Consider the following 14181-nt stretch of genomic DNA (forward strand, 5'->3'; position numbering starts at 1 on the left):
TTAACCCATAATACCTTACAAAATTATTATAAATAACTGAAATATGTGTAGTTAATTTTTTTAAACATATAAAATAAAATTGTACATACTAATTTTCATAAGAATGTTACAAACTACAGTATGTCAGTAAATTCCTTTTTATGGACAATACAAACTCCCTGTCTTAGATGCACAAATTTCAGTAAATTCTACATAAGTGTGAGTATTGAGTTTAGCTCCTTTTCATCTTCCACTTAGTGCAGTGTCTGAAATCTAACACTGTCACAGACTTGACTCCTGGAACCTGGAGTCCACATTTATCTGAAGAGATCCAAATAAATCAGTGTCGAAGATGTTCAAACCAAACTCATTGCACTGTTTCAACATCAGAGACATCTACCCAGCAGTCATCCAGTGTAATCTAGATGATGAGGTATTCTCAATGTCTCATCAGATACAAAACTGAGTGCACTTCTCAACATTCGCATTGAATTTACTTCTTCCACCATAGCTACATTATGTCTACACAAGTGTAATCCCGTATAAGAATTTCAATCACCAACAAGTGTGTACAGCACCAAGCACAGGCGTCACACTTACCTCGGACTGAAGCTGGCCTGGGGTTTATAGCTGTTAAGGACTTGGTAAGCTTTGAGCAAGTCCAGCTTACCGTGACCTTGCTCGAACATGTTAACACCTGGTAGCCGCCTTGCTGACGCCATCAGAGCCTGTTTCATGCTAGCAGGGTTGATTACATTGCCCCGATGCAGCACCCCACTGCCAACAAACAGAATTGATACAATATCAATCTTTAATTAATTCAATGTCTCAGACATTATTGTAAATTAATTAGGTATTATATTTAACCTTAAGTATGTTACGAAATTTATCAATCAATATCTTTATTCATTCCATGTTCAATTTATTCTAGAACAATTCAAATAATATTTTTTGCTAATTAAACTTAACAAATTAGAACAACTTTGAGCTGAATAAATATTAGACAACATAGCCTATCAGTCATAACATTTATAGACAATCATTATCAGTTGCTTGTAGAGATAGATTGTATGCCTAAGCACTCCGGAACTCAAGGTGGGATGACCACTAAAAACTTATTGCTGAATACTTGGTTTTTTCCGAATTTCTCTTATTAAAAATTTCTGAATCTCTAGTATATTTTCAAACTAATATAAACTACTTTAATATTGTTTTTAATACTAACGCCGAATGCACTGGTCACGGTTTTTTCGTCACCAACTGTATTTGCAAGAAATGCCACGAAGCTGTGGTGGCCTAGTAAATTTCATCACTAGCGGTATAAATGAGAAATTCTGTGATGAGTCATCACAGCCATCTAATATGTCCTTGGCTCAAACTCCTGAAGCATATTTAGAAAAATGTAAGCAAAATCCACATTCTAACAATTAATAAGAACAAAAATAAAATTTTAAACATTACAAATTTATTTTTTATAAAAAGTTAAATAACACAATGATGTTATCATTTAAGTTAGTTTATTTGCTATCTAACATAAAATAAAGCACTAATTAAGGAAATATGTCATCTCTGTAAATAATGATGACCAAAAATGTGTGAGCCAATAGCGCCACGTAAAATACTTACAAACTTAATATACTAATCTTTTTCAACCAATGATTATTTAATGAAAATTAGACAGTACAAAGTTACATGAGCTGTCTCGCTCTTAATAAAACACCCAATAGTACTAGCTTTGTCTGGTGAAATAAACACCTTAATAATACCAAGGAAACTTGGTTTATAATACAAATAATAAATGTGTATTTGAAATTTTTAAAAAATACTGTAGCGAACATTGATGTACTAAAAAATTTTAAAACTATTTTTAGAATATAAAATAACTCAAATACAAACCGTTTTATTCTCACCTTTGTATACTTCTATTTGAGACTTTTAAACTTGATATACATTTTTTTCACATAACTAACCATTAAGAAACTACACACAAATGTTACAAACAGATCTGAGAAGGACTTTGTGCCAGAAACATTACAGCTCAAACAGAGTACATAATTAACTCAAAGGTTCACTTTATTCAGCTTGGTTTGTTCATCAGAGATTTCTCTTGTCACTTAAGTTTTGTGTGGTCTTCATATTCTATAATACATAATCTGTATTCTGTACCTCGCCAGAAGTGTGACTGCCCCAGCTACCACTGGGCTAGCTACACTGGTCCCGGATAGTGTTCTGCAGCTGCCTCGGATACTGGATCCTCTTACACCGGATCCATAGGTTACAATGTCAGGCTTCACACGGCCATACCTGTATTCACACAGTAGTTAATAATAAATACAACAAATAAATAAATGAAAAAAAATATTTAAATAAATCACTCCGAAACTATTTGACCGATCATTATGAAAATTTGTTTGTATATGTATTTTTCCACGTAGAAGGTTTATATGCTATGCCCATTGATGTAACTCACCACCAGGAGGTGCTGCAAAATAATAAGTTATCAAAGCTCCTGCACATTGTAAACTACAATTACAAGATAGTTGTGTATAATAACCACACACTATGTGAAGGCGCTAAGTTTTTATGGATATTTGTATTTCAAATGAATTTCTGTTTGGCCTTATAGCTTGAATGTTAGACCACTATTATTAAGTACATGTACGTGTACAATGGCTATAAACATACACTTTTGGCAGATTTTCTTGATAGTGTCAACAAGGTAAACGACATCGGCGTTGACAATATAATTCACTTGAACCAGAGGTGCTCATACACGAACAAAGCTTACAAAAAGCGTGCGAATCTGCGGGGAACAGCTAGTACAATATATAATAATACATAATTTGTGCATAATATTATTTGTATAATAACCAAGCCACAGCAAAGTGTGGCCTGGGACAGCTAGTGTGTGTGTGGGTGCGCACGCACGCATGCGTGCTTTTGTGTGTATGTGTGTTGTACTAACTAAATTCAAAATCTATATAAGACATTACTAATTTAGAAATAGCTCATCAGAGGGTTCTACAAACTAAACATCCATATGGTTTCAAATTTAAAATTTTATAAAATGACACAATCAACATACAAAATTATTTTAGTGATTAACATTCTTGGAAAAGTCCAATTAGATTAAATATAGACATTTTATTACATACATCAAGTTTATTATTATTATTACCTCTATTATTAAAACTTACCCCTGAGGTAGTTCCCATGTTGTCATGCCTCTCGAAGAGAATTTGGCAATTTGATCTTCAAAATTGATACCACCAACACCAATGACATCCATTTGATCAGCAGGGTTATTTAAAGTCCTAAAAAGCAATTTCTTAAAATTTCTGACCAAAAATATACAGTAATTTTAAAAAAAGAATTACACAAAAAGCTTCCAAAAGGAAGTTATTTTTCCAGTGAATACAATATTGATTTTAAAAAGGATAACACATTTTAATAACTCCTTGTTACTCGATCTATTGCAGTTTATGAAGAGATAATTATGTTAAATGACATAATCTAACTTTAACCTAACTTTCCTTTGTGAGTAAATTAAATTTTTCCCTGCAAATTAAAGACCCTGGACTTGAACATAAAAGGTCTTCTGCGCCCAATTTAGTTAAAATAGCCATTTTTCATAATTAGACTTTATTAACAATTTTAACTTACCCGTAAAGAGGTCCATCGTTGCCAATGGCAGAAACCATGATGACTCGGTTTGCAGTCAGTTCCCAGACTTTGTCAACAAATGGATGATCCATGAAGTCTGGTCCTCCGATACTTAGGTTGAGAACTCCGATCCGTTTCAGTATTGCGTAGTTGAAAGCATCCAAAAACCAAGACGTGTACGACACCTTTGTAAAAATATGAACCACTTCTTAGAAAGTTATTCAAAATTTGTATATACTTTACAACAAACTAAAAGCATCTGGACGCATATTAATCATATTTTTAAAATGAGACATCTCCCATGATTATACAATTAAAATGTGTCTGTATAATTTACTGAAAATACGAGAGTTAATATTTTTAAGAAAGAAGTAAGCTTGATGAAACATATTTTCAACAAACCTGGCTATTTGTGAACACTCTGAAAACATGAAGTTCTGAGTCAGGGGCGAAACCTAAACACTCTTTAGCTGAAGCTATAACACCTGCCACAAACGTTCCGTGTCCCAGTCCATCCTCTAAGGATTTCTCGTTGGTCCAGTCTGTACGTTCTGCTATCCTCTTGAAATGAGGATGAGTCTTTGACAGTCCAGTATCAAATACTGCTACTTTTACACCTGATCCTGAAATAAAATATTATTTGCACCATGACTTGAACTATTGTCCCTAGAAATTTTACGGAAAATCACAAAATATATTTACAATTACCTTAGTTTCAATAAATTTATATATATATATATATATATATATATATATATATATATAAATATGTACATATCGGGTGCACACGAAGAGGTTTAAACGTTTGATTTAATATTACTTGTCCATTTATGCACCAAACATTTTCAATATTCTGTGAAAATTTCAACTCCCTAGCAATTGTTGAAACAAAATGGTGGCATTTTGAACAAATTTACTTTAAAAACAGTAAAAAAACAGTATTTTTGGTTTTGTAAAATTATTTATTGTCATATTCTAAAGAAATAAAGCATTTAAATCAGAAAATTAGAACATAGCATATTAAAAAACCTACAATTACAGTCCACAATTATTCAAACTGTAATCCATCCACAGTAACACACTGATATCAGTGCCTAACAGATGAATCGTAAGCTCTTACAAAGAAATTCTGCGGTATACGGAGAAGTTCCTCTTCAATTGATTGTTTTAATTTCTCATCATTATTGAAGCTGCGAGTATAAACTTGTTCCTTTAAGTAAGCCCAAATAAATACCCAGCATATAAAACAAAAGTAATATACATTATGAATGTAAAAAACAACAATTACAAAATATATTAAAGGGAAAATAGATCGAGGGGGAGCTTAGAAAAGAATAAAAAGGTACAAGATGCCACAGCCATTGCTGTTGAAAAAGGTATGAAATACTAAATGTCAAGGAGCAAAGTTCAAAAGATAATATTTACAGAAGGTAGCACTGTTAGCACAAGAAATAAATTGAAGCATGAAATAAAATTAATATAAAACTGTAATAACCCAACTAAATACATTGTGTAAAGGAATTAAATGTGAAGTAAATTTAATGGATGTAGAATTTTATGCCGACATTCCTGACAGAGGACTTACTGAATTATGCCTAAACTTGTAGTAAAGACAAGGTTAGATTAAGCGGCATGGTTACCGTATTAATCTATGCTATAAATTTCTGGAACCGTAAAATGAGGCAAGACTTGTTCATTTAAATCCTGTTCATACCTATTCCTAGTCATTGTACTGTCTGAAATGTCGTAAGATAGCACCCCATTACAACTGACAGCTGCTCAAACAGTAATTCCATTTGATTTTGAGTAGAGTCTGTTCAAGAATTTGTGGATTACCAGTGTTGTAATAATTATAATTATGCCTATTTACAGCACGATTGCGGTATAAAGTGGACTCTGAAAATACAATTTGAGTATGCCAATTAGGATCTAGCTCATGAAACTCAATGGTACTAGGACAAAATTCCATTCTCCTGTCCGGATCATCCTCAAGAAGATTATGGACTAGGTGACTTTTGTAAAATTTAATTTTGTATTTCTTAATTATTCTCTGTACTGTTACTGTACTGAGTTCAGTCGGTCCCGTTTACTGCTGCGATTCGTTCAGTTAAACCAGTCAGTACAGAGTTACTGAGCCTTCCCGCTAGAGCGTGTTATATCGGTCATCGTGTTGACTGAACAAAATGAACGAATAACGACTAGATGTAATGACCGAGTGAACGAAAGGATCCACCAGTAAAAAAGTGTTTGAATAGAGGAAGAAACAGCATATCGTACAGTGAATGGATAGATATATAACAATAAACGTATTATTTCAGGAATCCAGTAAATGTAAATATATCTATTAAAACTTATTTAAAAAATGTAATTGTAAGTTACCAGATACATTACTAAATATTTTAAATGTTAATACTTATAATCAATGAACTTGGTTGATTGATATGCCTTTGATTTTTCATAAGTAAGGTTATTCCCTAGAGATGTTTTTAATAAATTAACACATTTGTAAAATTAACAAAAAATTAAACAGACACACTCGTTTGAAAATAATTTCCTTTTATAAATAACAAGATATTTTATATCCAACCGATTAACTTCCCACCACTTTTCGTAGTAATACCCAGACTCCCTACTCCCCCCCGTTGAGTTATACGATTACGGTTTTATTCTTAATCGGTTAGCAGTGAAGGAAAGTAACGACAGCACAATTTTGAAGACCCAGTGTAACCTAATGCATAAACTCTATAGTTTTAGTTAGTTCCATATTTTGTTAAGCTATTTTTCATGGATAACAGTTTTAAAATGAACTTAATAATAATATTCTAAGTTTTAACGATCATTAAAAATAATATATCTGGTTTGTAAAAAATATCAAATTTATTCAGTTGACAGGAAAAAGTGAACGAAACGTTCGTGGAGAACTGGTCTATGAAACACTCTGATCCCGATCACTTGACTAATTATTCGAATTGAACGGGTCAAGACCGAACGTCACATCTCTTTATTATCATACATGCCTTATCTTCGTAATGGCCACTGCCACTGCACGGCTAACCTACATACAAAAATCAGGCTTCCTGGATACATCTATGGCTACATTAATCTGTTCAATTAATATTTTACGCTTAGACTTCGACACTTGTATATGTCTACACATAAAAATGTAATATAGTTATAGAACAGGTAAAGTAGCTGCAGTGTAAACAAAACTGTGAGAGCGAGACACAGCTGATAAACAGATACAAGAAGGTACTGGTCCCACTCCCCACCCCAACTCCCCACCAGAGGGGGGCCCTCCTGCGCAGTACTGCTCAGAAATTTGTTTCTGCGCAGGTTTCTTTACGAGCGGTTTACCTATAATACTTATCTTTCCTCACTTGATCCCCTAGAGTACCTTTTTACGACACTTCCAGTTTCTAACAAAAGATATTTCCACTTAGTTATTATTGGATTGATAGGTGGTTCAACTCCTGGGTAGGCATACTGCATTGAATTTTTAAAGAACAGCTGTTTAATAACACTCGTTGTTGAAAACAGCTGATTGATTAAAGAATATTGCTTGTGCTATAAAAACATAACCTAACCTCCTCTATTAGAGTTTTACTGATATTGAATATATATATATATATATATATATATATATATATATATATATATATATATATAATGTAAGGCTTATGTTGTTTTCAACATAATGTAAACTACCAATAGCAAAATATTAAACAATTATACCTGTAATACCCATTCCCCATAGGGCGTCAGCTTGCAGGATTGTGGTTATTTGTCTTGGGATAGCCCTCAATAATCGACGACTTGTATGTCGTCCAGTTGAGTGCCAAAATTGGTTTTTCTACAACAAAAGTTTCTGGTAAAAAAATGTAATGATGTTGGATCAAACGTAATACACAGTTACTACGAATAAAACAAATAAATTATTACATTTATGTTTAAATAGTGTTAAAAAACTCAGTCTACAATAATAACTTTAGTATTCACCTGAGAAATGCTAAATCAGAGTAACATCACATAGCTTCCTAAGGAATTGTTAGTTTAGCAAACAATTTGTGGATTTCACTTCCATTTGCCTCCTACAAAGTAACATCTCTCCATATAAACATTATAGTAAACAATAATTGTCAAACACTATAATAATGTCAATGCATAGTAATAATTACTATATCTCTAATTACATTATTTTTATTTTTCTATACTTCAATCCCACTTTTAAAAATAATAGCAAACTATTACGTTTTAGCCCAGCATAAAATACAACTTTTACAAACTTTGTTTATGAAAATCTTTTTCATTAATTTATAAGTATTCTAAACTTTTGTTGTTATGTTTGGATGTTTCCAGAAAAATTGTGCTACCAAGCATAAAAAAGATCACAAAAAATAAATAAAAATGTTATTTGAAAGCTCATATAAGTACATAAAATCCAGAGTAAATAATACAAAAAAGTAAGTTTTGATTGAAGGAAAATTATGTTTTCTATTCATCATACATATTATGTTGTATGAGAGGGTTTTTTAATTATTTTACATAAAACTGTTAAAATTTTATATCTGAGATAACCTCTTATTTTAGATTTTCAAAAATTGGCTAATATTTGCAACACTCAATTATTCTTTAAACTAATTCACAGACAAAATGTTAAACAATGCTAATAATGAAGTGTATTGAATTAACTCTATTATATATGAGTAGATCTACATGCTGTGCTATGATATATTTCTGAATGATTAATAAATTTATCTCAACAGAGAACAAATTAATGATAAATTTATTTGAAAAATGAGTTTGCAGCATTTAATCATTCTAAGTAAATAGCAAACAACAAAAATTATTTAAAAAATATATAACACCTAAAATTACAAAAATAAAACAATTGCAATGCTTTGAGCTTATATCTTATACAATTCCATTCTTAGTTCTGTATTACAATAAGAAAGAACTATATCTTGTGAATAAGTAAAGATTAACCATTATCAAACCAAATACAATTGTATTATTTTCCTTCAAATACTAAATTAACTTAAAAAATTATTTTCTGTTCAAAAGTTAATGTTTGTTAAATAGGTGTATGCTTAAAAAGGAGCATACAGTACTATAATATTACTAGGATCATCATTCAAGTTTTCTAGTTCACAGTGAAGCAGGATATAGAACTAAATGACTAAATAATAAGTTCTAATAACAAGCTATTTGGCAGTTACCGAAGCAGTTGAAAGTCTTCGTTGAGGCCATGTGTTGTTGAAGCTTTCTTCTTTCGTCACGTTGGCTTCACTGTCACCTGGAATATATTGAAGAGTTCGATGAACAATCCGTTGAGGTGTTACTCGACGAATTGAGGGATGATCACTCAGGGCACTCAAACCGCTCACACCATCAGGTTCCTCTAACTATATCATACATAAGCAATAAAATGGATGGAGTAAAATTAACATTTGAAAAATTGTTTTACAATTAAAGTATAAACCACTAAAGAATTATATTTAAACAATTTTACCAGAACAGTATTATCATACACATGCAGGCCATCATTATAATCTCTTAGTAGTCCGCATGTAGACACCACACACCCTCGCAGCTCCTGCCAAAGTCTGTTATTGGCTTAGAGTCACAGCTCACAATCGCTACAATATTCAAGCTTTAATTATTTTCCTGTTGCTCAAAGGTACTTCCAAATGACTAATATTTTATTTTTAGATAATAGACGATTTTGTTTTTAGATAATAGTTAGTTTTACTATAGCAAATTTTTCTAATACACTGAAAATTTTACAATTATTAAAGTTTTTTATTGTGCATACTTTATATAATGTAAAAAATTTAATTTAAATAACTGAAACCATTTTTAAGTGTTGCCTAGAATGTTCAACATTTTATACACATCTCGAAAACATACCAAATCTTTCTAAATTTTGTTAAGGCCATATTCAATATTAGGAGGACAAAATATAGAGATTTTGAAAAAAAAAACAAACATCTTCTCTTGTCCTAGACACAAGGGACTAAAGGAAATATTTTGTATGGATATAAGCAAAGCTTGGTAAATGTTAAATTTTAATTGGTACATCAGTATTATCTACAGACCACTCTGCCTAATAAATACGCATTATAAATAGAAAAAGTGAGTTATCATTTATGAATGCTCACTGATCTTAGCTTGAATTTAGGTACTATCTCTAGATTTTTTCACTAGAAGTGCGAGGTGGCACATGAAGCCTGTACTGGTGGTCTCGGATCATGTCACAGATTGTCTAACTTTTCCGATGAAGAACTGGCACCTGATTCTAGATTTAGAAAGTACCGATTAGAAATGCCCCTGACCATCGGTGGTAAAGACGCAATACACACTCTGGTGAAAAAAGAAAAACATCTCTCGAGATAGTACCCAAATTCAAGATCAGATCACGTGAGCGCTCGTAAAGGTTAACTTTAACTTTGGTACTACTAGTAACATATTTATGATAACCAAATCTAAACCTACGTATAACACATAATAACAAGTAGTGGATAAAGACAGCATGGCCTCTAGATTCAAAGTACCTTTAATCAAATAGCTCTATTTGTTAATAGTTTCATACTAAAAATTTGAAAGGCTTTCAACTCAAAATGAAGCATGTTTTTAAGTTTTTATTTAACTGCAAATAATCTATCCTCTTAAGAGATTAATAAATAATAATCTTTATTAAATCAATTATAATTTTCCTATCTAGGCCTAAACTGAACACAATTTATAAAATTAATTGGTTTATATTCCTTGAAAGTGATAAATGATTTTCTGTTCAATACCAGATACTGGTATGTAGGTTTCCATTAATTACATTAAAACTATATCAACAAAATATTTATATTCTTGATGAAATTTCAATACAATATAAAATTAATTAATTTACAACTTAGACTACTTACAATAACAACATCAAAGTCGCTGGGATAGTCACTGGCTGGATTATTTCTCTCCACAACTCTCCAGTTTTGTATTTCACTTCCATTTAACGCAGCTGCTATGAACTTATTTCTGGCTGAACTTTTGTAGTATCCCTTGAATGCCACTATGTACTCTGTAATTAATACATGTACATGATGAGACAATAAGTTTTAGATCTCATATAAATGTAAATAGAGAAATAGTGTAGCCAATTACAGTTCTTTACTCAACAAAAAAAAGTAAGTCTTTCCTCACAATTCATTTATAGCAAGTGTACTTATCATCAAATATTTTGAAAGTGATGCTATCAATGAGTTATGTTGTAATTATCATGTAATAGTTGTAGGTACATTTAAAATGTGTAGGTGTATTGCTGAAAGAGATGATCATGATGCGTTCCATCAACTTAAGCTCTCAACATCCCAGCTTTCCAGAAAGATAAAGGATTCAAAACAGTAGATTTTACAGGTGTAGTATAATAAGCCATAACCACAACAATCGAATTATCCATATTCATTATTATCAAATCATCTATATTCATGATTATCTAAAACTACTAGAAAAAATCTAGGCTAAGAAAATGTAACAAACAAATAGTGTAACATTTAGTTAGCCTACTCTTTACTATTTTGAAGGATAAACTTGTCTGAAACCTTGTTAAACAAATACAAGTACATCGCCATTGTACATGGGACCATTACTCAAATACCATACATATGATTTTGAGGTTGAGTGGTAGAGAGGGCTTGATAGCCCTATTTGTATTGTGGGGAGCCAATCCACATGTTGAAGCCACTTAAACAAATCTCGTAACTTGTGATAAGAAATATCTCACATATTCACTTCATATTCGTCACCATTTTCAAAGTCTCAAAATAATAGTTACTTGTTTCTGTTTATTGTTTACATTACAATTACTATAACTAAAAAGTTGGAACCATATGCTAAGTTAAAAAAAATTGTACTGTAATATTGAATTATTCCTTCGGATAAAAACATCGAACTATTCGATAAAATACTTAATGACGAGTGTAAGCCACTTATTAAAGTCTATCCGAACAGCATTTCATCGAGCCTCAAACATTTTTAAACTGGTTATCAGAAATAGAATTTGCATCTTTCTCTCTTTAATGGAAATTATAAGATTAAAGGTCGAGGTGGCAAATCACGAATTTGACGTTATCAACGTATTCTTCTCATTCTCGTGAACAAAAAATATATATGGTTTTAGGGGGTGCAAATGACAAATAACAAGATTTTAGAGCTAAGTTCTTAATGTTTTAATGTTCTGTTTGTGTGCTGTGTCTGGATATTTGTAAATATTATCTGCAGGTGAGACTGATAGCATATCTGTTATCTGAGCGCTCTGGGGCAGAAGTCAGAGATAAAGTGTACTGTAGCTTGGATCGAGTGAGTGCATGATAATCATGGATTAACCATCCACTAGTTTGACCAATCGTAGTGAACTGGTGTGTCGTAAATATTATCTGCGGCTGGGACTGATAGCGTATCTGTTATCTGAACGCTCCGGGGCAGAAGTCAGTGCTTCACTAGATATCGTGTACTGTAGTTTGGATCGAGTGAGTGCGTGACGATCATGGATCAACCATCTACTAGTTCGACCAATGGTAGTGAATTGGTGTGTCGGAGTGTTTTATCGGGCATGTTAAGAAGTTATGTTTCGACCGAAACGAGATTATTTAGTTTCTGTACATTCTGTGGAACACACTAATGGTAAGTGTTCTCTATTAATCACGAGGTTGAATCATGGTCACAAAAGTTCATGTGATGCCCGATGTGGATGTAGAACATGGAAATATTGCTCCACGCTTGAACAGTTGTTCCATTTTTTATGTTCAAGAACTTCGTTATTTCTCATTTCCACCCTGTCAAACCTTTATTGTTTTGTTCTGTAGGACGACTCCAATAAGTTAATAACGCAAAAACTCGTATTTTAACGCTCCGGCCGTTAATGTGACAAATACCTAATTATTCTATTAGTACACTAAGACGATAATTTTGAGTACAATCCCCCCATAACTTGACGAATTCTAACATGAAGTAAGTTACGCCTAGCAAAAATTATGAGGGTGTTTGCATTACAAATACTGACAAATTTTCATAATTAGAGTAAATTAACAAAAAAATCTCACCATTGCTTACTACATGGCTGGAAAAAGATACTTTGACATAGGTAGGTGTAGATGTCTCCTTACACAGATCAGAATGATCAGAAGCAACCACTGACTCTGCATTAATTTCAATTAAATTTACACAATTAAATAAGAAGAAACTCAATAAAATAATCAATTTGTATTTAAAACTAAATAACGTTGATCCTGGGCGTAATCTCACTTTCCACTTCATAACAGTAATAGTCCCTAAGACCCTGTCAGAAAGATATAATTAAAACTTCATTTGAATAAATGTTACACATTGATGGAGTTGTAAATTAACTTTCTTCCCGTGATGCTTAATATTAATAAGACAAACTTGATAATATCCGTTGAAATAGCCATTACATCGCAACTAAACCAATGTCTATTTTACTAAAGTTAGGTTAGTTTTGATTCATTTGACCGTCTGCCTGTACGCTTTTATCAATTCGTTTTGGGCTAGGTAATTTTACCATAAAGCCAAACGTGTTTTGATGTAATAATTGATTTCAGTTAGTTTCCATTTTTCACCTTAACTTTTATTCCATAAATAATTAGTTACGAAAATGTTTATTTTCATTTCAATTTATATATCATATATATTTAATTTCACATCCTTATTTTTGCCTCTATTATAAATTTTAATATGTGTTCCTAGAGATAGTAATGATTCGTAGAAGAGTTGGTAAATGTTCCTCAGTTTTTCAAAGGTATTTGTACGTTTCTTCCACAACCAAAACATTTATTAAATATATAACCAATTGTTTCACCAATACCATTCCTACGATTTCTGCAATCAGAATAACCTAAAAGCTTCATCTGTTGTAATCATTGTGCTTTGCAAAAGTGTCCAAATCTCAACCTGCACATCATAATTTTGTGAGTAACAAAAAAAGAAAACCGGAATGAAATTCTTAGTGTTCAAAGGAAAGCGTTTAGGGTAATACTAAATTCAATTTAAATTATTTAGAATCTGTCAAAAGAAAGTTTGGAGAGATACAGATTTTTACTGTCTACTGCTTGTACATTTATGAGACTATAATGTTTCTAAAAAAATAATCAAGAAAACTCAATTAATTTAAAAATCCATAGTTATAATACGAGTAAGAGAAATAAAATTGTAGTAGACCATCGCAGATTAAATTTGTATGAAAAAAGACTTGATATGCTGGTAACATGTTTTTAAATTATATTCCTGTACAAATTAAAAATTAGAGTAATAAAATAATGTAGTGTAAGATTTAAGACATATTTAATTTACCTACCTCTATACTCAATTCCAGAATTTTACCAAGCTCAAAACACTAAAGATTTTAGCTAAGGTAAGGTTTTCTATAGTTTAAAATATTGATTGGTATGGTATATTAGTTTGTAGTGTTACAGACACTATTCATTATTGGTTTCCTCGCAGGGCCGCAAAAACTCCGGCGCGCAAGTTGTAAATGAG

The 14181-nt window shown here is 31.7% G+C and overlaps 1 protein-coding gene across 1 annotated transcript in view; it reads right to left on the reverse strand.

Annotated features, from left to right (window-relative positions):
* The window catches only part of LOC124354764 (membrane-bound transcription factor site-1 protease), a 35528-nt gene extending 21996 nt beyond the window's left edge, over nt 1–13532 (reverse strand). Inside the window, exons 1-9 of the mRNA XM_046805450.1 lie at nt 12732–13532; nt 10560–10711; nt 8859–9044; nt 7375–7492; nt 4045–4265; nt 3643–3827; nt 3177–3293; nt 2146–2283; nt 580–756 (exon numbers count right to left, since the gene is read on the reverse strand). Of these exons, the coding sequence (XP_046661406.1) occupies nt 580–756; nt 2146–2283; nt 3177–3293; nt 3643–3827; nt 4045–4265; nt 7375–7492; nt 8859–9044; nt 10560–10711; nt 12732–12945 (1508 nt within the window). The 5' untranslated portion in view covers nt 12946–13532. The remainder of the gene's footprint in view (nt 1–579; nt 757–2145; nt 2284–3176; nt 3294–3642; nt 3828–4044; nt 4266–7374; nt 7493–8858; nt 9045–10559; nt 10712–12731) is intronic.
* Between the last annotated feature and the right edge of the window lie 649 nt (nt 13533–14181).

This window comes from Homalodisca vitripennis, chromosome 2 (assembly GCF_021130785.1).
Source record: "Homalodisca vitripennis isolate AUS2020 chromosome 2, UT_GWSS_2.1, whole genome shotgun sequence".
NCBI lineage: Eukaryota > Metazoa > Arthropoda > Insecta > Hemiptera > Cicadellidae > Homalodisca > Homalodisca vitripennis.